At 38.7% G+C, this 23,691-nt stretch overlaps 3 protein-coding genes across 4 annotated transcripts; 2 read left to right on the plus strand and 1 right to left on the minus strand.

Moving 5' to 3' along the window:
- Positions 1–135: 135 nt before the first annotated feature.
- LOC144991156 (uncharacterized) lies at positions 136–5,180 on the plus strand. The gene is made up of 13 exons (XM_078944999.1): positions 136–481; positions 554–635; positions 711–1,178; positions 1,261–1,433; positions 1,512–1,611; positions 1,689–1,756; positions 1,833–1,894; positions 2,096–2,249; positions 3,134–3,220; positions 3,309–3,470; positions 3,551–3,696; positions 4,108–4,243; positions 4,498–5,180. The coding sequence occupies exons 1-13, from the start codon at positions 410–412 to the stop codon at positions 4,615–4,617; spliced, it is 1,830 nt and encodes a 609-aa protein (XP_078801125.1). The 5' UTR covers positions 136–409; the 3' UTR covers positions 4,618–5,180.
- A 685-nt stretch (positions 5,181–5,865) lies between these two features.
- LOC101166190 (UDP-glucose 6-dehydrogenase) lies at positions 5,866–12,719 on the plus strand. The gene is made up of 12 exons (XM_004065741.5): positions 5,866–6,133; positions 7,452–7,613; positions 7,980–8,081; positions 8,166–8,366; positions 8,455–8,652; positions 9,441–9,588; positions 9,918–10,012; positions 10,089–10,219; positions 10,446–10,585; positions 11,906–11,997; positions 12,081–12,191; positions 12,272–12,719. Exons 2-12 carry the CDS (start codon positions 7,452–7,454, stop codon positions 12,380–12,382), a joined length of 1,491 nt encoding a protein of 496 aa, XP_004065789.1. The 5' UTR covers positions 5,866–6,133; the 3' UTR covers positions 12,383–12,719.
- Positions 12,720–14,568: 1,849 nt separating this feature from the next.
- On the minus strand, positions 14,569–19,921 carry LOC101165533 (lipoyl synthase, mitochondrial). Of its 2 annotated transcripts, none has more exons than XM_078945019.1 (11): positions 19,719–19,921; positions 18,209–18,384; positions 17,886–17,979; positions 17,305–17,385; positions 16,945–17,101; positions 16,668–16,725; positions 16,454–16,582; positions 16,147–16,292; positions 16,000–16,070; positions 15,808–15,919; positions 14,569–15,049 (listed from the first exon to the last, which is right to left on the minus strand). In XM_078945019.1, exons 1-11 carry the CDS (start codon positions 19,860–19,862, stop codon positions 14,988–14,990), a joined length of 1,230 nt encoding a protein of 409 aa, XP_078801145.1. In that variant the 5' UTR covers positions 19,863–19,921; the 3' UTR covers positions 14,569–14,987. The 2 variants fall into 2 exon arrangements, with proteins under 2 accessions (XP_078801145.1, XP_004065786.1); XM_004065738.5 differs by lacking the exon at positions 19,719–19,921 and adding an exon at positions 18,585–18,750.
- Between the last annotated feature and the right edge of the window lie 3,770 nt (positions 19,922–23,691).

The raw sequence follows: 23,691 nt of genomic DNA on the forward strand, positions 1-23,691 counted from the left end.
TTTCACGTTCAGGGGTCCGTATAAACGTGTTATCGTTAAATCGAGCAAGTCGGTGTGTGTTTGTGGAAGTGTGCGTTGCTGTTTTATTGACTTAAAATCAGGTTTGAAAGCTCGTGCCTCATTGGGCTGTTCTGAGCATGCGCAATAGCGCAGGCCGTCGTCTCCCAGGGTTACCATCAACAACGCCTTTATCCACCATTGCCCTATCGTTCGTAGGTTTTAGACATACACCGTTCATTCTTGGTTGCATTGTGTTTGTGTGTATAAAAGCTTTGCCATTGCGTTTCACTGAGGAAACCATTAAACAAACTAAAACATCGGTTAATGATCCAGTGGTTAATTAGCCTCGAACACATGCTAGCATGTTCTACAACTCCACAATCGTAACTCAATTATCTAGGTTTTTATAATGACACATCAAGAGGTTAGAACACTAGCTTACCCCAAAAGTCCAAAAGCATCTAAAAGAACAACATTTCAGGTGAGTGAAGTCGTTTGTTTATCTGATCAATCAGAAGCTAAATTTGTTTACCACTGACATTTCTACTTGTAGGATGAACTTCAGGCTGCGGTGTCTTCTAGAGCCAGCAGAGCTAAATTGGAGCATTATGATTATTATGATAATGATGAAGATGGTAAGTTGTGACAGCAGCATAATTGGCAAAGCAGTAATGTTAGCAATTAGTGATCTGTTGCTTCTCATGTTTCAGATTTTTTAAATGAACTCATCAACTCCAGAAAAAAGAGGAATGCTTTCAAGGCCAGGAAGAATAAAGGCAAAATGAATAACTTTGAGCTATCGGATGACGAAAGCAGTCAAACCACAAGAAAAAAGGTCTCCTTCTTGAAAACCCAAACAACCAGCTCCTCATCGAACCACACAGAAACCCCAGAGTTGTTAAAAAATGAGCAGCCGGTTGACAATAGTGGCTCTTTTTCCTCGGAGCAGTCGACCCATCTTGGGGAAGAAACCATGTCATCTAAAAACAGTGCCTTGGAGTCCACAGAACCGGAGATCGCTAGAGAAGATTCCAGTCTGTCATATCAAACATCAGAGGATAATCTACCTTTGCCATTGCCATCTGACAACAGTGTGGTTGAAACTCCAGATGTAGTGGAAGAAAATTCTGAGAGTCCATCCAGACCAACATCCAACCAAAACCATGATATCCCAGCTGGTCTGTTTTGATGACTTTTTAAAAATATTAAAAAATGTCCTTAGATATTAAACTTACATTTCATTTTTTTCTTGTTATTCAGACAATATTAAATATAATGAACCACCCAAGCCCAAACCGCGCCAAAGGACCTTTAGACTGAGATCTCATGTTACAGAGAAGTCATCAGAAGAAACTGGATCTCAAGATCCTTGTGGAGCCCAGACGTCTTCTGCATCAATCCCACTCTCAGCTGATACCTCCAGCCTGATGACTGTAATGATCAGCCTGTTCATCTGTTTGCTATTTTGTGCTTCCAAAGTGAACATGTTTGCATAATCTCGTTTGTGACAGTGGACAGAAGGAGACCAAGCAGTTTCAAGTCTCAGTAAATCCTCTTCCAAAGAGAGTCAACAGTTTGTCACAAAGACCACATGTGGTTCTGATTCTAGAGGTGATAACTGGAACCGAGCTGTTCTTAATTCTTGTTATGAGGAATGAACAATATTAATTTCAGATCTGTTGTTTTAGATGGACTCATTTCTGATGACAACAAAGAGCCAGAGAGAAATTACTCTTCATCATTTCAAGAATTTAGTGTGAGTCTTGCAGACATGACTGTCTTTTAAAGTACAACTAACTACTATTACCTAACTTTTGCATATTTCTCTGCAGGAATCCTCGAGGGATCACACAGATCTGCCTTCTCAGTCCCCTGAAAAATCATTTGATACGAGGTTTGCTTCCAATTCAGACAAACAGGATAGGGTTCTGTTCTTCAGGGCAGCTAGACCTTTAAAAAGGAATCTTGAAAACAGTTTGTTGCACATCTGAGTGGTTTAATGTCTTCTAGATCATCATTTTAAACTCCAGTTGCCCTGAGGGAACATCATTTTGTAATTTTCTGCCATTTCTTTCTTCCTTAATCTTTGAACCAGGACATCGAGCTCCAAAACCCCTGAGAGGCCTCGGAGTGAGTGCACCAAAGTGGAATCCAAGTATTTGGGAGCACTCAAAGTTCTTGACCGCAAAGTTTCCCTGCAGGAATCTCAACCGCAGGCAGCTGAATCCCTCAGAGCAGCTGTTTATCAGGTCAGTGCATGTCAGAGGGCTGTTTTACCTGCTGCAGGAGCCCCCACTCCAGCAGTTATGTTTCTAAATATGGTTCCTATGTTCAGAAAAAAGTCTTTGTGGTTACTTCTGGATTCAGCTACCCCTCTACTCATTTAAAGGAGTTAAAGACCGATGGATTAAAATCACTATTATTGATCCCTTTTTACCTAAAACTTAGTTTTAATTTAAAGTTGTGTTCTGCTGAAATTCACTTAAAAAAAACGAACACCTTTTTTTGGTATTCCATTGATGCTTTAAAATTTACTGCAGCACATATTAGTTCATTTTTGCAGCAAGACAGGTGAATTTTCCCACTTCCTATCTGAAGCAGGTAGCACAATTGAACGCAGATAATTGTTTTCTGGTTTAAGAATAATTATAGCTACTACAGGGGATAGTTACATTGCCAAATAGAGGCTTTGTGATTTAATACCTCTGCATATTGAGCATAAACTTTTGTAATATTGTTTAGTATTTTTATTTTATTTTAATATTTATTTATAGATTTAATAATGTATTGTGCATGGAGAAAAATGTGCCAATCCTAGATGCCTATTTGAAAGCAAGAAAACTCTGCAGAAAACCTTTTTTAACCAACAGGGGGCAGCACTTATCTGAAGTCAGTGTGACAGTTGTGAGCTAAAGTTTTCAAAAGGACAGTTCTTAAGTCTGCAGAGAAAAGAAATCCCAAAATGAAATCTGTATTCTTATCCTTTCTTTGTGATCATGAATTCTAGGGACATTTGTGTATCAAACTGCTCCGTATTCTACATCTAAGATATTTCTTTCAGATATTTCTCTGACAAATCAGTTTTGAAAGTTCACTTTGACCTCTGCTTCCTAATGTGTTAAATTCTTTGCAGGAATGGCTCAAAAAGAAAAAAGAAAAGTCAAGAGAGAACATGCAGCTGAAGAAGAAAGAGGAACTTCAGAAGGAAAAAGAGAAAGAAGTGAGTCACCCTTTGCATATGTGAAGATTGAAATGTGAAAAATGATTAATCATGTTACATTTACGACCATTCTTTTATCAAAAAACAGGACCAAGAGGCTAAAAAAGAAGAAGCGAGTGCATCATATAAAGCATGGAAAGAAAAGAAGGTCGAAATTCTCCGAGCAATGGCCAAAGAGAGGAAAGACAGGATTAGAAAAGAACAAAGAACAACTCAAGAGAAACAGGAAAAAAGGCAGTCTGCCATTGAGGTAATGTTTGTGTTTGTCGCAAAACACCACACCAGTGTGCATTTGATGCTAATCTGAAACATCTTTGACAACAATTAAAGATGTTTGAGAAATGGAAGCGTCAGCATGATCATCTTCTCCAAGACCAATACAGAAAACAGAAAGAGGCCGAAAACAAACTGAAGGAAGGAAAACAACTGAAAGAGGAGGAAAGAAAGAAAAACACCCAATCTGCATTTTCTGACTGGTAATCCCATGTTTTTACGGTCATGTTGATTTCAGGTTTCTCATTTTTTTTCAAAGTAATCAGTCTTAAAAGCTGGCCATAGCGACAGACCAGGTAAAGATGCTGTAAAGTTGACATATCTTTTCCTAAAAAATTCTATTTTACTTGTATTTTAATTCTTTTGCATGACTTATGTTTTGTTTATTATGTTGACCTCGAGTCTATCAGATGAAGTGAACCATCAAAGATCAAATATTTACATTTGTTTTATCTGCCAAAAATATCTAACTATTGATTGAATTGATCAATACAAGGATTCTGTTTCAGTGAAAGCAAAACTGAATTAAAACACTTTGCAGGCAGAGGAAGCAGCAGATATGTAAATTAGTTTTTTCAGATACTTTTATTTCCTTTTTTCCTAAAACATTCAAGGTGTGAAAAGAAAAAAGATGTCCTCCATGAAAAGCTAAAAACGGAACGCAAAGCGGTTGAAAATAAGAAAGAAGAGGAGCAATATCTGAAAGAGGAAAGGGAGAAGACAGCTTTGCAGATGTATGAGAACTGGCTGGTAAGTAGAACGATCACAGACAGTGGAGATGAACAAGTAGGTGGTTAAGAAAATGTCACATCCCTATAAAATTTAAATACTTAAAAAGGACAAGTTTAGGTTTATTCATCCCCAAAACATGTATACATTTTAGTGATTTAATTTTGAAATACTTGGATACTTCTTTTCCATGCTTCCCAGTACCTCTACTCCTTAATTAGGACACTGAAAATAAAAGAGATGTTACAATTCATTTTTTTTTATGATTCCAACAGAGAAGAAAAGATCTGGAACAAAAGAGACAAAGAGAAGAAAGACGAATACAAGCAATACTGTTGGACAGTCCACCTCCACCGTGGAGCCCACCAAACAAAACCATACCCTTTAGAAAATAATCCTTCAACTACAGCTTATCCAGAGAAGGGTTTTAAAGTATTCCGTGACTGAAAAAAGGGACAGTTATTTTTTCAAATATCTACATATATATATTTGATTTATTTTGCAGCAACCAATTCATTTTTTAATGTTTTTATATACCAAAAAGCTGACCAACATTTTTTGGAAATTGTTTTCTTCAATTTGGTACAAATTAAATATGTTTTTAGAAATTTGTTTTCTGGAAAGTGATACATTTAGTTGTTACTAAAACAAACGCACATTAAGGAGCATTTCAGAAGGATATCTGTCATATATGAAAATCTGCAATAACTGTTATCTTTAAATGCTAACACTGACCTGTTTTTTTTTAAACCTGTCTTTAGTTTTTATCTTTGACATAAAGACAAAAAATACCTCACAAACCTCTCCAAATCCAATTATTATCATCATTATTATCAATCATCCATATCATTTCAAATAGCAAAAGTGTTTTCCTCTTAAAATCAGCTATAAAATATGTTGATAGATTTGCTTTTGTTGTTTTACTTCTGTGAGTTTATCTAATAAACTGCTTTTTCTAGTTTCTTGTTCAGTTCTTGAAGACTTGAAACAAATTTCTGTTGTGAATGTGGAATATAGCTGGTATTTACTAGACAAGCTGTGAATGAAAATGTTTTTTTTTTTTGTGTCAATTTTCTTGCTTTCCAAAATAAAATGTGTATTCTGTAGAATACACAAAATATTTTAAAAATACAAAAAAGAGGATTGTCAATTTAGTGGCGAATTGATATGTTGTTAATGTCTTATACTATAGTATAAGGAAGTGATTTAAATTGATTATTTGGGGGCATTTCATGAGGTAATCTTTGACAATATGTGCTGTAATATTTTCAGATTAAAAAAAAAAGCCTAGATTAAAACAATACATGAGGTAGTATTTGAAATGAACCACTTGTCTCTGATTAAGAGATGTCAAATTTGTGTTTTACATGAGCTCACGTGAATTTACTGATAAATGTAACTGTTATTTGATCCTACTAATAATTTCCAAAGACTCTGCCAAGGTGCTTTTCAAAATAAATTCATTTTACTAATTTACACGGAATTCCATTTGAGGTTAATATTCAAATTGTAGTTCCATATCAATACAATAAGCTAGTTAGGGTGTAATTGTTTTGAAAATCTAATTCTAAATAATTAAGTTGAGCCTTACTACACAGATCAACATTCGTTGTGCTTTTATTTTGAAATTAACCCGGAAGCGTGTGGACTTGTCTCAAAATCTGGTAAATGAACTGAAGTATGTTCATTTAACTTTTAGTTGCCAGAAGGAGCTCCGTGGTGGAAGTTCGTTTTCCGGAGCTCTGGTTTCCCTGAGGTTAAGGAAGGTTCGTCGTTGTTAGCAGACTCGCGGTTTGGGATTTCGTGGTTGTTTCGTCCAGAACTCTCATCTTTCTAAAGGAGAAGCCGGTGAATTCTACGCCTTCTTCAAGTTCCGACCTGGTGGAGGAGGGAACGCAGCGCTAGCTGAAGGTTTGCTAACCAGCCCAGAAAGAGTCTATTCAATTAAACACAACCTCCAGCTTCAGTTTGCGTTGACGCAAAGCTTAAAGTAGCTCGTGGGTGTTCCGTTAAACGTGTTCCGGTTCGCCGCTAAACTCGGCGTTTTGAGCCGGGAAGGTGTCCGAAAGCAGCTCCGTCTGTGGATGAAAGGCTCATTTATTCCCAGCCAGACGTGGCGAAACTGATGAACGAACAAAGGACTCTTTCTTTTTGCTCCACAAAGATGCCACTGCGTTTCTCTATAATGATTGACACTTCTAAGTAATAGAATTTGAATTTTCTTTCTTTAATTAATTTGGTACAGTTTCAGACTATATACCACATTTGATTTTAGAAGTAAAACTACTAAAAAAAGTAACATGTTTGTTTTCTAGTTTCATATACAATTACTATTCTTTCACGTGAAAATAGGAAATTCTACCTTTTAAGTGTCAGAAAGCATCTTTTCAGGCATATTTCCACATCTGTCTGGTACTATTTGTCATAATAATCTACTGTTTCTCTTCTAATTTTGAATTAATTTCTATTCCCACAATCCAATCAGTCTGAGGAAAGTTGTTAATCTAATCAAATCAACCTACACTACTAAGAAATTGGTTGAAAATGAGATCAATTGATAAGAATTGAATAGGTTTATTTTACTGTAACTATACTATATTTACTAAACACCATGACGACGACCAATTTAGCAAAGATGTGACCATACAGAGAGCTAGAATGTTCTAATAAATTTCCCTTTGATTATTTTGATGTGAGAAAACAACAGTGGGCTGAACTTTGATACTAAAATGTGAATGGATTTCTTATCAATTCTGGTTTACCTGTTTGATTGTACACATTTAATCTATACTTGATTAAGAAAATACAAGAACACACTGTCCAAGATGCTGGAATTTATCAGAGTCACACTGGTTGAATTTTTGGCTCAAGTTGGATCGATTTTAGGTCAGTGAATCGGATCGTTCAGAATAAAACAATATTGACTATGAATTGTATCGTCAACACAATTTATGACATGAATTGAACTGTTAAAAAGAATTGCTATCCTGTAGTATTTTGGTTGTTAAATGTCTCGATTTTATTTATAATCTGACTGATATCGAGGATCTGAGGAATTCAACTTTCACTCCTTTACCTTGAGCACAAAGAACCACCTTCTCTATCTAAAAGTTATAGATAAAGACACTGTTCATGAACCGTAAAGTGCTCAGCAAGCAGCAGTTATGAGTTAATGTTCACAGCTAGTTTATTCTTGTCGCTGAACGTACTATTACTTGCTTTGTTGTAGATGTTTCAGATCAAAAGGATTTGCTGCATCGGGGCTGGGTATGTGGGAGGCCCAACCTGCAGCGTCATTGCCCAGATGTGTCCAGAGGTCACCGTGACGGTCGTAGACGTCAACGAGTCCCGAATCAAAGCCTGGAACTCTGACACGCTGCCCATTTATGAGGTAAAGGAGGAGCTTTATCCAGTGGGGTGAGGGTTAAATGTGATTAATGGTAGTTTTCGATAAAGGGTTTAAAAAAAAAAAAAAAAGGCAAAGTTTATCAGGAGCACGGTTGTAGGTTTTTAACAAGAAATATTTATCTAGTGCAGCTCATGTCTGAATTTCCAGATGTTTCCAGGCAACTGTTGGGTTTGTTCACTATAATTCATCTTCAGAGTGCAACATAAATGAGTTCCAGACGGTTTTGCAATGACACTGCATCCACACTAGCCCCAAAGTGTTGCGTCATCCTGATTCTGACTTATTCTTATGACGTTTTTTGTCCTCCCTCATGGTTACTCACTCATCTCCCACTTCCTGTCCTTTCAGCCAGGACTGAAGGAGGTGGTTGAATCATGCCGAGGGAAAAACTTATTCTTTTCCACTGACATCGACTCAGCCATCAGGGACGCTGACCTGGTTTTTATTTCAGTGAGTTTCCTAGTCTGAGCCACACCCCCAAAAAAAACATGCTTGCAACAGTTTTAATGGCGGAATTCCACTTTTTCGCTACAGGTAAACACCCCAACCAAGACCTATGGGATGGGGAAGGGTCGCGCAGCCGACCTAAAGTTCATCGAAGCTTGTGCTCGGCGGATCGTAGAGGTGTCTGATGGCTACAAGATCGTCACGGAGAAAAGCACGGTCCCGGTGCGAGCTGCTGAAAGCATCCGACGAATATTCGATGCCAACACTAAGCCCAGCCTTAACCTACAGGTGTGCATTGTCACGTATGTGGTATGCTTTTGGTGCATGGGGAGTCACGTAAACATTACCGGTTGTTGTTGTTGTTGTTGTTTTTTAGGTGCTCTCCAACCCAGAGTTCCTCGCTGAAGGAACAGCGGTGCGGGACCTGAAAGATCCAGACCGGGTCCTGATCGGTGGCGATGAAACAGCGGAAGGCCAAAGGGCCATCAGGGCGCTCTGCGCCGTGTACGAGCACTGGGTCCCCAAAACGAGAATCATCACCACCAACACATGGTCGTCTGAGCTATCCAAACTAGTGAGTTCAGAGCCACAAAACATTACATACTTTACTGTTTTACTCTTGGTTAAATTGCTCCTACTTGCTACACTACGTTACAACCATTGACTGTATATGAGAACTGGACTGAGTGGCCCTCCCCTCTGGTGTTCCAAACAGGAAGCACCTGCTGCTGGTTCCAAGAAGTCACAATCCCATAGACTTCTGTGGAGAGTTATTGTCTATTGTTGCATAATCTGTCAATTGTAACTATTCTTGCTCTGATATCTTTAAAAAAAAAACGAATGTTTTTGCTAATCCAATTTTTTAAAATATTTTTATTTATTGGAAGTTATTCAAGTAATAAGCTGGCCAATCAGAAGCCTCAATAAATTTTGTGTGGCCCGCTTTCAAGTGGTAGGGGTGTGGCGTTCCAACAAGCTCACTCCCGATTGGCCAGGGTGGTTGCTTTAGAAATGTTGACCCAGCGGGAGAATGTAAACGGATGGATGATGGAAGTAGGACTCTATATTGATTCGGATCAATCACGGCTTACTAACCACGTCTGGCTCCAACATGGCGACGGAATTTTCGTTATTTGGTTGGAGCCGGAAGTAGTAAGCCGTTTTCCATGGGTGATGTCAGACTCCTTGATCCAGTTCTAATAGGAAGTCAATGGTGACAACCCAGGGTGATGATTGCAACGTTTTAACTGAAAGTTCTCTCATATTTGACTTTTCCTTCTTGATGACCTTGCTTGTATTTTTTACGGTGGTTTCTTGTTTATTTTAGTTTATTGAAACATTGTGTTTTTGGTTTCTCTGCAGGCCGCTAACGCCTTTCTGGCTCAGAGAATCAGCAGCATAAACAGCATCAGTGCTCTGTGTGAGGCCACCGGCGCTGATGTGGAGGAAGTCGCCAAAGCCATCGGAATGGACCAAAGAATAGGCAGCAAGTTCCTGAAAGCCAGCGTAGGTAAGATATGAGCCAGAAAAGCGTCCATATCCCCTATTTCAAGATGCAATAATATGTTTTTATAGCTTTAGTTTTGATTTCAGTTGGTTCGGTTTTTATCTTTCATATCTCGTTTTTTTATTGCCTTTTACCTTTTTGGAGTTGGATGTTATTCTGTGCTGCCTTTTGGGGACTTTGGATGTTTTAAAGCCAGATTGTAGCGACTGTAGAGGGAAAAAAAGATGAAATATTGATTTAATTAAACCATATTTATGTTTTCTCTGAATATTGCACACTCATTGAGCTCTTATAGTTTTGGCTTAATGAATAATCTCTGATAACTATTCAAGGTTTTGGTGGGAGCTGCTTCCAGAAGGATGTGCTCAATCTGGTGTATTTGTGTGAGGCTCTCAACCTTCCTGAGGTGGCCTCCTACTGGCAGCAGGTGAGAAACCACTGAATGAATTGGCTGGGAGCTTTCTACTCTTTCTAATGAGTTTTTTTTGTCTTTTTTCTTCCAGGTGATAGACATGAACGAGTACCAAAGACGGCGCTTTGCCTGCAGGATTATTGACTGTCTCTTCAACACCGTTACTGGGAAAAAAATCGCATTGCTGGGCTTCTCGTTCAAAAAGGACACTGGCGACACCAGGTTAGCGTCTTCGAGTCCATCGTTTCATCAGTTCTAAATTCCACAGCAAACATGTCTTTGTTTTTTTATGGTTTACACACAAAGCTCCACTGAGTTTTGGTCGATGTGCACAGTCACCACGGATCACTTTGCTCCACTTGAAAGCCTGCCAAAGCACGTTGCAGTGAACTTTAGCACCGATCACGGTTAATGCCTGTGTGTTTGTGTGGGTCTTTCACAATACTAGGGAGTCGTCTAGTATCTACATCTCAAAGTACCTGATGGATGAGGGAGCCAAGCTGTTCATCTATGACCCCAAAGTTCTCAAAGCTCAGATCATGCTGGATCTCTCCCAACCCAGCATCTCAGGAGACAATCCAGAGAGAGGTGTGTCACAGAGAAATCACTCAGATCTGTCAAACCCTACTACAGCCACAAACTGAAGATATTTTAGTTGGATGTTCTCTGAGTTAAGACAGGAGCTTAATCATAAGTCACTCAGCTCAATTTTAGCTTTTAGTTCATAGTTATTAAAACCCCAATGAAAATTGTGTTTTTGTTGTTTTTAACATGTTCTTGTTGCCTTTTTCTCATGATGAAGTGACATAGAGAAAGTTGCAATTAAAATAGCATTTTATTTTATTTTAGAGTATTTGTTTATTCAAATCGTGAATCGGGAGCGGAAGAAAACATTCCGCTGGAAAAAGCTCATCGGTGTGAAGCAGAAGCTGCGGTCGGCGGGCCACAAGCCCCCTGCTCCGCTCCATTCTGATGAATCCACTTTCAGACGAATAGATTTATCCACGTCTTTGTTTTCCTCGTCTGAGCTGACATCTGGATCAAAACTGTACGGCTGGAAAGCTCCAACATTGCTCGCCATTTTAGTTGCTCTGGTAATGTTCGGAGTGGGAGAATGTAAACGGATGGATGATGGAAGTAGGACTCTAAATGTGGCTTAATGTCAGTGTTCAGTGAATGGCAATACTTTATGCATCTTATAAAAAACTTTAAAGCTATGTGGTATTAGATGAACAAAAGTTTGTCTTTTTGCTCTTTTTAGATTTAAAATAAGTCATTTAACATTTCCACTGATTTGTAGTTCAAAACAATATTTGGTGACAAATACTTAAAGACTCACTCCGATCATCTTTTGCTCTATTGTAAAAACTTTCCCAGTGGTCTTTCGAATATAAATGTCATTTTTAGTTAAAAAGAAAAAAAAAACTGTCATTTCCTAGGACCTAGTTTCTGCAGAGCGGCAGGAGTTTATCAGAAATTTGCCTCTGAGGTGTGGACGGAGTGAGCCCGCCCATATGATCTGTCATCCATCTGTTTACGCTCTCTCCCGTCGGCTTACAGCCCCCTCGCACCCAAAAATGGCAAGCAATATTGCAGCTATCCAGCCATACAGTTTGGAGGTGGATTCCATAAATAAGCTCTTCTTCAAACAGTATATTTTTTTTGTTTGTTCCTGGTTCACAACAGTTTTTACAAAGAAATACTTATGCAATATTAATCTTCATTTTCTTTATATATGTCCTCCATTATTAGAAAAATGCCACAAGAACATGTTCAAAACACCATTTTCATCAGAGTGTCTTTAAACTCAGTGCTGTGATATTCTTGTCTCTTTGCATTCAGTTTAGGATGAAATCATGTTTATTTCTGACTAAGATGACTTCATTCCTTTCCTGTTCTTCACCGCAGTGTCAGATCTGGTCACTGTAACATCAGACCCATACGAGGCCTGTCAGAGCGCGCACGCTCTGGTCATCTGCACCGAGTGGGACATGTTTAAGGTCAGCTTCATGTCCAACCATCAAAAAATGTTTAAACACAGAAGAACAACCCTAAACCTGACATCCATACCTCCTTAAATCAGGAACTGGATTATGAGAAGATCTATAAGAAGATGCTAAAACCCGCTTTCATATTTGATGGTCGAAGAGTGCTGGACCACCTCCACGCCCAGCTCCAGCACATCGGCTTCCAGGTGAGTTTGGCGAGGAAAGAAAGTCCTCTCATACAAAATAACTGGGAGAGAACGACGTTTACTATGATCTTCTGCTGCAGATTGAGACCATTGGGAAGAAAGTGGCAGCAACACGAATCCCCTACACCCCGGCCGCTGCTTGTCCTCGCATCGCCGCCACCGAACCTCCCACCAAGAAGGCAAAAGTCTAAAGCCTGGAATCTTTTTGACTTTAGAAAACGCAGCACATTCCTTTTATTTTCATGCATCTCAGTGTAACAAGCATGGCGATCAGAGGCGCAGACCCGTACAGCCAGCTGGATGAATGCTTGCAGTGGATGAACGTGTGGAGCGCCGTGTCACACAGAACAAGCGCTTCCTGTCGTCGTGCAAATTATGTGATTTACACCACAATCATGTATTCAAGGCAGAGAGTTTTATACAGTTTTTAAAACTATTTTTTATAAAACACTTGACCGCGTCTTAACTTTTGTCTTATTCATTCAACTGTTGAAGGGGCCAATGCAATAAAATTTCTTTTTAATTCAACTTTGTTGCTGAATATTTATTCTACTCAACAAAACAGAATAAATGAAAAATCCAAAGTTAGTGTAACTCAGTCCTAAATCAAAATGATCTGCAGATTAATGTTTATCAAAGTACAGCTTTAAACTTTCTTTCTTTTTTAACCCTTGTGCTATCTTAGATGACCCCACCCTTACTTTGATGTGTTATTCCTACCATGACAAAGGTGGAAAGATTTCATGGAATCCATGGACACCAGTGAAGATCACAAATCATTGAAGAAAAAAGGTTCAGAGCACTGTCTAGTGGGTCTAGATGACCCAACTCCCAACGTTAAAGTGCCTAGGATAGCACAAGGGTTAAAGACTTTGACGTCTTTTTATTTATTTCTTCAATAATAAACACTTTGTCTTAAAGGTACTGCATGAACATGTTTGTCCCAACTGTGTCTAAACACATTTCATTTAACCAGACAGACTTTTTTAACCTGAAGTCCAGTTAGAAAAGGCTGGATTTGATGGTGAATGTGACTAAAAGGTCCCTGAAGGGCTCAAGCTGAAGATTCACAGCTTCTGCTAACAATAGATGGTACTTTGTTGTGTTTGTTCTGTCAGGTGTGCAGGAACTACGTCATGACCCACAATCGCACAGAGGTCATGTTTATCCAGGAGCTTTATTGCTGTGAGGTTTCTCTGATCCTAAAAGGAACAGCAGCACTTCAGACAGTTTAGAGGTAAAAAAAAAGACTGATTCTGGAAGTTGAGCTGTTTAAAAAGACAAGAGGTATGTAATGCTCATCATAGAAAAAACTTAAAGTGTGAGAGACAGGATGTTAAAAAAAAATACAGGACGTCACATTGTATTTTTTTTACACATTTAATGACCTACAAAAAAAGCAAGATTTCTGTTCCGCAGAAGCTCTTCCATCCTCCACTTGTTACCTGTAATAATGGCACCTGTTTGAACAGGTTATCAGTCTAAAAGACACCTGTCCACACCCTTGAACAGTCTGTCTGCAAACTCTTTATCATGGCAAACACCAATGAGCTGTCGAAGGACACCAAGGACAAGCTCATTCACCTGAGCAAGATTGGCATAAACCAAGGGATGAGAAGAGATCAACCGTTGGAGCAACTATTAGAAAAATGAACAATGAGATCACTGACTATCTCCCTTCACCTCGGGTTCCATGTAAGATCTCACCTGCTGGAGTACAAATTATCTTTAGAACCGTGAGAAAGCAATCCTGGAGAGAGCTGGAACCACCATAGGAAAGATTTCTATAAGAACACACTGGATTTAAATCCTGCAGATCTCCAAAGGTCAGTCTGCACTGGGGAACAGGACAAAATCCCAGCTGCTGTTTGTAGTTATTACAGAGATTACTTCTGTTAACCCTTGTGCTATTTTAGATGACCCCGCCCTTACATTGACGTGTTCTCCCTACCATGACAAAGGTGGATAAAGGTGGAAAGATTTCATGTAATCCATGGACACCAGTGAAGATCACAAATCATTGAAGAAAAAAGGTTCAGAGCACTGTCTAGTGGGTCTAGATGACCCATTCCCAATGTTAATTTGTCTATCCTAGGCACTTTACCATTGGGAGTGGGGTCATCTAGACCCACTAGACAGTGCGCTGAACCTTTTTTCTTCAATGATTTGTGATCTTCACTGGTGTCCATGGATTACATGAAATCTTTCCACCTTTATCGTGGTAGGAATAACACGTCCAAGTAAGGGTGGGGTCACCTAAGATAGCACAAGGGTTAAAGTGCCTAGGAAAGCACAAGGGTTAATTATTTTCTGCACCAATATATACTACTTTTCTGGGCGTTTTTGTTTTTTTTAGAAATTGATCACAGCACAAAGGTTTGCTCATACGATTTAATGATTTTACACTTTGTTTTTAATAAAGCCAAAACAAACATCACATCTAGAATAAATACCAGCATAATACAGACTTAACTACTATTTCCAAGTGTGTTTATGTGAGAAAGTCAATTGTATTGCCCATCTTTAACCAATAGATTTAATTAAATTATGAAAAGACTATGAAGCAGATGTTTCCTTTGGAAAACATGACAGCTTAGTGTCAACAGAATAAAGTGAGGAGAAAACTGCAGCCATTGTGTCTCTCTGAAGAACTGGATTCTGTCTTGATGTTCAAACTGATTCACAAGCTTTTATTTTCTGACCGGATAAAAACCAGTTTTTCTGTGACACTCAGGGGAATCTGAGATGGAAGAAGCTTTTGTTCTTCAAACGGTGAGATTCCAGCGCCGCTTCTCCTCATTCTTCTGGAGGAGCTTCAGCTTTTCTGCTCTTCAGTAAATTCTTCAAGAAGTATTCTCCTGTGAATGGAAGTAAACGGGGGTTAAAAGAAACACACGACCACAAATGTTCTTAAGATAAATGGTCAATCCAAGTGAATCCGAGAGAAGAAGAATTCTGTTCTTTTATTTTAATAAGCAGCATTTGTCATTTTAGCTCACGTGTGAAATACCTGCTGCAGACTGAGATGTTATAAAAATGATAAAAGCTCACAGAAAAAGAAAAATCACTGAGTTTGACGGCTTCAATCCATTATAAAGTCAAATTTGGCTGGATTTTTCTAAATATTAAAAAAAAAAAAAAACTTCAAGAAGTTGTAAATTTACGACTTTACTCTTGTAATTGAACAGTTATGACTTTTCTCATAAATGTACGAGTTTAAAATCATAATAAAAAAAATATTAATAAACTGGCCCTAAAACTCAAATTTAAAACTAAATTACTACGCTTTCAATTTTTTAAATAAAAAGAAATTCATTTCTACATAAAACAACAAAACAATTTGTCAAGTTGTGAGTTTTTCCCACTTATCTCTGCATAAAAAAGTCTATTCTCATATATATTATATATATTCTCATGAAGGATCAGATTTTTTGGACTTCACTCTCATATTTGATGTTTTCTAAATTATCCCTTTGGAGAGATGGATCTAAAAATGTTATTTGTGTAGAATTTTATAAATTATTTTCATGCAGAACAGGAATACTTCCATTAAATTGTTATTACAATGAGAAAATACTAGACAGTACATTAAAAGTACACGATTATGACGGTATACCTGCTTTGTAGGAGGACCGAACCAGAGGCCCGCTGGCTGTGTACACAAATCCCATTTGATTCCCAACTTCTTCCCAATGTGCAAACTTTTCAGGGGGAATATATTCCTCCACCTAAACACAACCACCCGTCATGGTTATTTCCAAGCTCTGCCAGCGGTTGTGAACGCAGCGCATCAAGAAACCCGACTCACCTTCAGGTGTCGTTTTGTGGGCTGCATGTACTGACCGAGTGTGAGACAGTCCACTCCCGCCTCTCGCAGCTCTGCGGCATCGACACAAGCGTTCCGTCATAACACGTCTGAGGTGAGAGGCTCCGTTTCAGTGCAGCGAGTACACACCTGTCAGAGTGTTGAGGATCTGCTCGTCCGTCTCCCCGAGCCCCAGCATGATGGACGTCTTGGTGAGCAAACTGGGCCTGACCTTTTTAGCGTGCTTCAAAACACTCAGGGATTGGTCAATGTTTGCTCTGGGGTCACGAACGTATCTGGAAATAAAAAAAAGAAGAAAAGGAAACTAGTCAGTTCATTCCAGTTTTTGCAGTATTTAAGACAAGTGCCTTCAGTTCTTTTCTTAAAACAGAAACTCTAAATTTAAAGGCATTTCCCATCTGATTTTTAATTTTTTTTATTTGGGGCAGATCTTTACCTTTGCAGTTCACGCACAGTCTCCACATTGTGGGCGTACACATCCAAGCCTGACAGCGCTATCGTCTCTACCGCCGCCAGGTCACCACGGAAATCCGGTGTCAAACACTCAACCAAGATCTGAGGGTTTCTGAATAAAAGATTAAAAATAAAGCCACTAATTACTCTACATGTTAAGGCAGAAGCAAGCAGTAGAGTCAGTGGAGGAGTCGTACCTTTCCTTCAGGTTAGAGACTGTCTTGCTAAAGTGAGCTGCTCCACCATCAGGAATATCTGGAAATCCAAAGTCAACATTTTCTTTTTTTGCAACCGTTTACACAATTTAACATACTTTTTCATTTTATTTTATTGACTCCTATTTTTTAAAAACCCTGAATAAGCCTGACACCGAGCTGAAACAAGCATTTTCATCTAAGAATTGATTTAAACAAAAAAGGAAACCTTGCAAATATTAAAGAGGCATTTGAGAGTTTGGTTATGCATCATCTTCACCATCTCTGTCAACAGAGGTCAGAACCACATAGTCCAGTCCCCAGGCAGCAATGGCTTTGGCGGTGTTGTATGGCTCGTCTGGATCCAGAGGAGGGGGCTGACGGGCGGTTTTTACTGAGCAGAACCTGCAGCCGCGAGTGCACGTGTCTCCCATCAGCTAAACGTGGAGAAAAATAAGTTGACCATAACTATTTCAACAGACAGAATGTCCTCTCTTTCCTTGGTTAAAAAAAATAAATAAATAAATGCATAAACAGATGTAGTTTCACTAGCGGATGGACAGTGAGTTTGGAAAGCCGTTTAGAACAGTGAGAAAATATGTTTGTAGATTAGAAATCCCGTTTTCTTTCAGCGACTCACCATGATGGTGGCTGTAGCCGTGGCATACTCTCCTCCTCCCCAACACTCCCCGATGTTAGGGCACCTGGCCTCCTCGCACACCTGAACAGAAAGACGTGCGACAATCCTCCATGGGCCTTTCTGTGCCGCAGGAGAAACTCTTCTTCTGGCATACGCGCTAAGGGATGCATCCATTCCCAGTTTAAAAACTGAACCGCTTGTCACATCATTGAACCGAACCATGGGAAAAGGAAACGTTGCATCTCATCTGCATACGTTTGCATTGACAGTGTCAAACACACATTTATCACTTAATTTTACACGTTGAATATTGTTGTTTTTTTCCCTCCAAAATTTAAATTCCACAAACTTCAAGGTTTGAACTGAATTGTGGGGAAGGGAATCGTTGCATCCCTCATGTCGCCCCCCCAAAAGAAGATCAACTAAAAAAACTACAAATGATGATCAACTAAAAGCCTAAAATTCTCAAAGAAAAACTCAATTATCATCCGTATTTGATGGTCAAATTTCATGTTGAGATCTGGTAAACAGAGGTTTTAGACACTTCCAGCATATGAACAATCTATAACCATAACACATACTGTGTGCAGGTTGAGATCTCTCAGGGTGTTCTTCAGCTGGTTGTAGTTTTTTCCAATGGGGATCTCCGTCTTCAGCCACGGGGGAAGCCTCAGCCTGAAAGGAATCAGAGAAAGTTTGTTTTTTTAAATACAGAAACAGCAACAAGTTGTGAAATAACAGGCTATGTAGAAAAGATAAGAGTATGCAAACAAAGAATGTATGTCTTCACTTTAGATGACTAAAAACTAGGCTCATTTATTTATAAAACTCCACATTAAGAAAATTTCAACACACTATCTGCAGTCAAATTTGAAAGCCCTGTTTTGTCTAAGAGTTATGTTACCTCTCTCCCTTCTGCCTCTTCAGATGTCCTTTATAATCTGCCCACTTGGATTTCTCCGCCAGATCTCCTGAAATGAAGTCCTGGAGATCAGGACCATCGTCGCTCTGAAGCGCCTTCTTCCGGTCAACCGGCTCTAAGGGGGATCTGGCTGTGGTTGCCAGACTGTTTGTAGAAATCTGCAGGAAAAAAAAGAAACAAAAAGCACACATTGTTTCGCTGTGTTTTTTTTTTTTTTTTTTTTTTTTTTTTTTTTTTTTTTTACAAACACGTTATTGCCCTTGAGAGTTAACATACAACAAACTAGTAAGTTTCAAAACCACAAAGATTTGTGATTAAAAACGTGATAGGGATGCGAACAGTCATGAGAAATACTCACATGTGGAATGGATCTACTAGGACTCAACCATATGTGATTTGTGGAGAAGCGGCCTGCAATACAGCAACTTTGTTTAAGTAACGCCATGACTTTGTTTAGCTAGCATACAACTGTCGTAAGCAACACAGATCGGTAATCGACTACCATGTCTGGTGCTGCATTCGCGTGATTGGTTTCACTCGGAAAACTAAGTTTTTCCGGCACACATTGAGAATATTGACTTCAAGTTCAATTATTTTTATTAAATGAAATTTTAGCTTTTGCTAGTGGTTATTTTTTATATCAAAATGTAAATATGAGATTGCGTTCTATAATTTTAGATTGTCTGAGCGTATCTAAATAAAATAATATAAAGCGATGACTTAATACAAACGTCAAATGTAACCATATTTTACAATCTAAACCACGTTGTTTTCGTTTGGCCTTCATATGGATGTAAAATTCTATTTTGATCAATCTGTTGATCGATACGTAATGTCTGGGGACGTGCGTGCGCTACAATTACGTCGTGACGTCCATCCGGCTTCCTTTCCTCTGCTACCGGCGAGGTGAGGATGTCTAGAATTTGTCGCCAGAGTGTAATCTAACTTCATCTTCGTTGATTAAAAGTTGGTTTCGAAAATTTTTTAAGTATAAAGTCGCTTAAAATACTGATTTTCATAATATCACAGGAATTTTCACTCCATTGCAAGCGTAAAGAAAGATATGCACACATCTTTTTTTTAGCAGACTGACTCTAAGGCCTAGCCCCGAATTGGTACTAACGGCTAAACAACGGTGGACACAGTAGTGTTTGACTATTTAGCGCATGCGGGTCACCAAGTTTCTGGGCATGAGAAAATACTTACACCGGAGTTTCCATTTAAAAGTCGTTTATGTCCCTGTACTGTAGCCCGTTAGCTTTATTATAGCTAGCATATGTCAACGTAGTGCGGCTACATTGATTGACCTAAGCACAGCTGAGTTGTACTGTACCAACAGTACACACTAGTTCAGACAAACATTTGAATAGAAACCACCAGCCTTTACTTTAAAGCTAATCATTGAAACTATTTTTGGTTTTCGTCAGAATGAAGACCATTCTCAGCAGCCAGACTGTGGACCTCCCTGACAATGGTGAGAAACTTGACCCACCTGGAGTTTGTGATCATCATCCGGGCGGGGGAGTCTGGTTGTTGACTGTTCCTTTCTGCGTTTTGCAGTCGAGGTGAGGCTAAAGGGGCGCACTGTGATTGTGAAGGGGCCCCGTGGCAAGCTCACCAGGGAGTTCAACCACATCAATCTGGATCTCAGCCTACTCGGCAAAAAACAGAAGAAGGTAAGAAATGGGTTAGAACTCACCGAGTAGAAATGGAAACCGCTGTTGTTTACATCAGGCCTGGAAACAAAAACGACAAAATGTGTACATTTGAAACATTAATAAACCTGATCAAATTACAACAAATACAAGAAAATTGGGCAATTGATTAATCATTGTTTTAAGGTAAATTCCACCATGTGTTGCTTACATGAAATATGGTAGAATTGTTTAATTGTGCGCTGTTTTTTCTCTTTTAAAGTGAAATATTTTACATGATCTCAGTTGTCGATAGTCGATCTTTTCTTTCAAGATAAAGTCTTGGATGTAATCTGGAAGTGATTTCAAACAAACAAAGCTTGTTTTCATCCTCAGCTTCGTGTGGATAAATGGTGGGGAAACAGGAAGGAGCTGGCCACAGTCCGTACTATCTGCAGCCATGTTCAGAACATGATCAAAGGCGTCACTTTGGTGAGGCGTCTTTCCAGCAGAGCACAGCCTGGTCTTTGGGAAAGACCTGATTGACTTTTGTTTGGTGGTTACCCTGCTTTCGTCTAAAACAGTTTTATTTTGTTTGAATGCAGGGTTTCCGGTATAAAATGCGTTCTGTGTACGCCCATTTCCCCATCAACGTGGTCATTCAGGAAAATGGACAGCTGGTGGAGATCAGGAACTTCCTGGGAGAGAAGTACATCCGCCGGGTCAGAATGAGGGCTGGTGAGTCTGGAATATTGTTCAGTTGGCAAAGAGCATAAAAAGACGCATGCATTAGTATTTCCTTAACCTTGTTATGTTTACTTTCTTCTGTCTTGAATGTAAGTTTGTATGTTATGATTGGGAAATAACTGCCATAACTCAAAGCACATTTGGTAGACTTATTTTCAGTTTTTCGTTTTTTATTAATAATTTTTATTTATTTACTTTTACCTTTTATATCTGTGTGAGATGGATCATTATTTGGTATATTTTAGGGGAACATTAAAATGTTGCCTTTATGCTGCCCTCTTTAGTCATGAAACTTGCTTTAGGACATCCTTTTCAGTCTTGAGCTGGAGTTGGATATCGTTTATTTCAAGTAATCAAAACAAATTCAAACTTAAGATACATGAACAAATAGCAAAACAACCGAAAACATAATTTCCTCTTTACTACAACAATTTCATTTCAATAAGAGTCAACATTACTTAAATCACCCTCCAAATGACCCTCGTCTACATAGGAAGTGAGCATCTAACAGAAGAGCTCCATCTGATTGGTCAACAACGTGAAGCCGTCCATCTGATTGGTCAAATGCAGAAATTGATTTATTTGATACGTTAAATACTTCAAGCTGCCATAGGAGTGTTTTAGCACATTCAAGGTAGCCATTTATTGCAATTTTCGCTGCAGCTTGATATTGTGATAAAGATAAATTTGCGATTTACTGTGAAGACCAATTATATATATAGAGAGAGAGAGAAAGATATGAAACTTGGGATAATTAGTTATAAAATGATTAGAAGATGTATATACATATGCATACATCCATATGCAAATAATTCAATTATAATGAATAAATCATAAATTGACCTATTGGCTCGTAAGCTTTACAAAGGTAAACTACTCGTGGAGGTTTTGCTTTGTGCTTCATCTGTGAATCACTATAAAGTCACACAAAGGTTGTTCAGAGCAAAGCTGTTGCTGGAATCCCGTTTTTCATTGACTTATGTCACTTTTACCTGCAGAAGTAGATTTCTCTGAGGTTACGGTGACGCGTTGAGATTTCTTGGTTTTTCATATCAGTGTGTCACGGTGTCTTCAAACTACTATGTTCTTCTTCCAGGTGTGATGTGTGCAGTGTCTGCTGCCCAGAAGGATGAACTCGTCCTGGAGGGTAATGACATTGAGTTGGTTTCAAACTCTGGTACGTTTCTTTTGGTTTTTTAAACTCTTTCTTTAGCAGTTTATCATATGGCTTGGTTCTATCTTGTCTTCATTTCAATCGGAGAAGAATTGTTGACTCAACTGAAAACATTTAGACCTGCAAGGAATTTAAGGTTAGGGTAAGAGAAGGATGGCAGTGATAGAAACTAGACCTTGTTCTATTTTATCATTTTAAAAGAAATGGCATTTTTTCAGATCTAAATTGTACTAATATAACTAGTATAACATGAGAGTTTAGTATCAATAAAGTTTTATGGATAAAATTGAATGTTCCTCATTTTAGGGTAAACTCAGTTTTTTCTTTTTTGACAGTTAGGTTTGGATGTTGAGTCAGGTGCTTTTAAGCAAGAATGACTTTGGAGTATCTAAAATAAATTAAAGATGGAACTCCAAGGAAATCCTTTTGTCGTTGTCAGTGGTTATTAATGCTTGATTCTAGTGATTGCCTGCAGCAAAACTCACATGCCCCAAAAATATTTTCTAGTGCTGGAAATCTAATAACTTCCCTGTGATTTTTGGAATATGACCCACCCTATCGACAGTACATACATTTGTTATGTTTTATATGTGCATAAATAAAATAAATCAAGCCTAAGCATTTACAAACTGCCAAGGCAAGACAGTTTTTTAATAACAGCTCAGGCTCAAACTAAATATTTTCCTTTTATACATTTGTACTATTTTGTTTCATGGAGGGAGGATCGTATGGAGACATCACACCGTTGAACTGTTTCCTCTAGAATAAGCAGTGTTTTAGCAAAAGTTATGAAAAAGCTGTGCAAATACAAAAGTAGCTTTAGGCTGGTCTGATGTTTGAATCCTTCTATCAAAGCTGATACTGTGAATTTGCAGGGGAGTTGACTTTTTCCTGTGTGAAACTGTTCATGGGTTTATGCCAAGAGGAAGAATTAATGTTTTGACAAATTAAAGAAAAATGATGATGACCTTTTCACAGATGTCATGTTCATCCGTTTTTACTACAATCAAGATGCCTCACTGGTTTATTGGATCAGTGGTTTATTTTATTTGATCTATTTTTCACTGAGCGTAAAATCGTATTTTCACCTCATTTGTTCACTTTCCTGTCAGAGTGGTGAACCTGTGGCCCAAAACCGCCTGTGAAATCTTACCGTCCGTCTCTGTTTTAAGTACCTGTTGCTCATCCTCGTCATAACCTTTGTGTTCCAGCTGCCCTGATCCAACAGGCTACCACAGTCAAAAATAAGGATATCAGAAAGTTCTTGGACGGCATTTACGTTTCCGAGAAAGGAACAGTAGTGGAACCAGAACAGTAAAAGTTACATCTGCACTTGTAGAGGTTAGACATCGCCGTCTGACTGCATGCTTATTACTTCTCTGGATACTATTCCTGCTTTTTTATTTATTTCTTTAATTATTCTTGCTTTTTACTTTTATTTCTGTCTTTTTTTTCCCTGTGACTAACCAACCACTTTACTGATAATTGTCTAACACACCAGGGTACTGGAAGTTACTCCCACACAGACACGGCCTGCATGCCGCTCACAGCTCCCGTTCTCACGCTCTGCTCTCCGCTTGTTGTTTCTCTCTTTGCAGCGGCTTTGATCCAGCAGGCCACCACAGTGAGGAAGAAGGACATCAGGAAGTTCTTGGACGGCATCTATGTGAGCGAAAGGACCACTGTGGTGGAGTCAGCCAGTGAATAAATGTTCAGATTCTGCTATGACCAATAAAATAACCTTTTTCCAGCTCGATTGATCTCTTGTTGTCTGTGTAATTGTTCTTTGCTTGATTAGAGAAAGCTGTGCATTTAAGGTTTAAGTCATCAAGAAGGTTTTAGCAGAAAACTGGACTCGGCTTTGATCCAAAGTTCCTAAAGACATAAAATGAGAGTATTGAGAAACTCAT

Source organism: Oryzias latipes, chromosome 1, assembly GCF_053564925.1.
Source record: "Oryzias latipes strain Hd-rR chromosome 1, Olatipes_Hd-rR_3.1".
Classification (NCBI taxonomy): Eukaryota; Metazoa; Chordata; class Actinopteri; order Beloniformes; family Adrianichthyidae; genus Oryzias; species Oryzias latipes.

Excerpts from the sequence above, each read along its gene's own strand:
- LOC144991156 (XM_078944999.1), top strand. The coding sequence starts at position 410 with ATGACACATCAAGAGGTTAGAACACTAGCTTACCCCAAAAGTCCAAAA. Across the intron at positions 482-553 it reads CTAAAAGAACAACATTTCAG|GATGAACTTCAGGCTGCGGT; the intron begins GTGAGTGAAGTC and ends TTCTACTTGTAG. Across the intron at positions 1,895-2,095 it reads GAAAAATCATTTGATACGAG|GACATCGAGCTCCAAAACCC; the intron begins GTTTGCTTCCAA and ends TCTTTGAACCAG.
- LOC101166190 (XM_004065741.5), top strand. The coding sequence starts at position 7,452 with ATGTTTCAGATCAAAAGGATTTGCTGCATCGGGGCTGGGTATGTGGGA. Across the intron at positions 8,653-9,440 it reads CGTCTGAGCTATCCAAACTA|GCCGCTAACGCCTTTCTGGC; the intron begins GTGAGTTCAGAG and ends GTTTCTCTGCAG. Across the intron at positions 10,013-10,088 it reads TGGCCTCCTACTGGCAGCAG|GTGATAGACATGAACGAGTA; the intron begins GTGAGAAACCAC and ends TTTTTCTTCCAG.
- LOC101165533 (XM_078945019.1), bottom strand. The coding sequence starts at position 19,862 with ATGTGGTTGAACTCCCTGGTGAGCTTGCCACGGGGCCCCTTCACAATC. Across the intron at positions 17,386-17,885 it reads GAGATCTCAACCTGCACACA|GTGTGCGAGGAGGCCAGGTG; the intron begins GTATGTGTTATG and ends CTTTCTGTTCAG. Across the intron at positions 15,920-15,999 it reads CCACAAAACGACACCTGAAG|GTGGAGGAATATATTCCCCC; the intron begins GTGAGTCGGGTT and ends GGTTGTGTTTAG.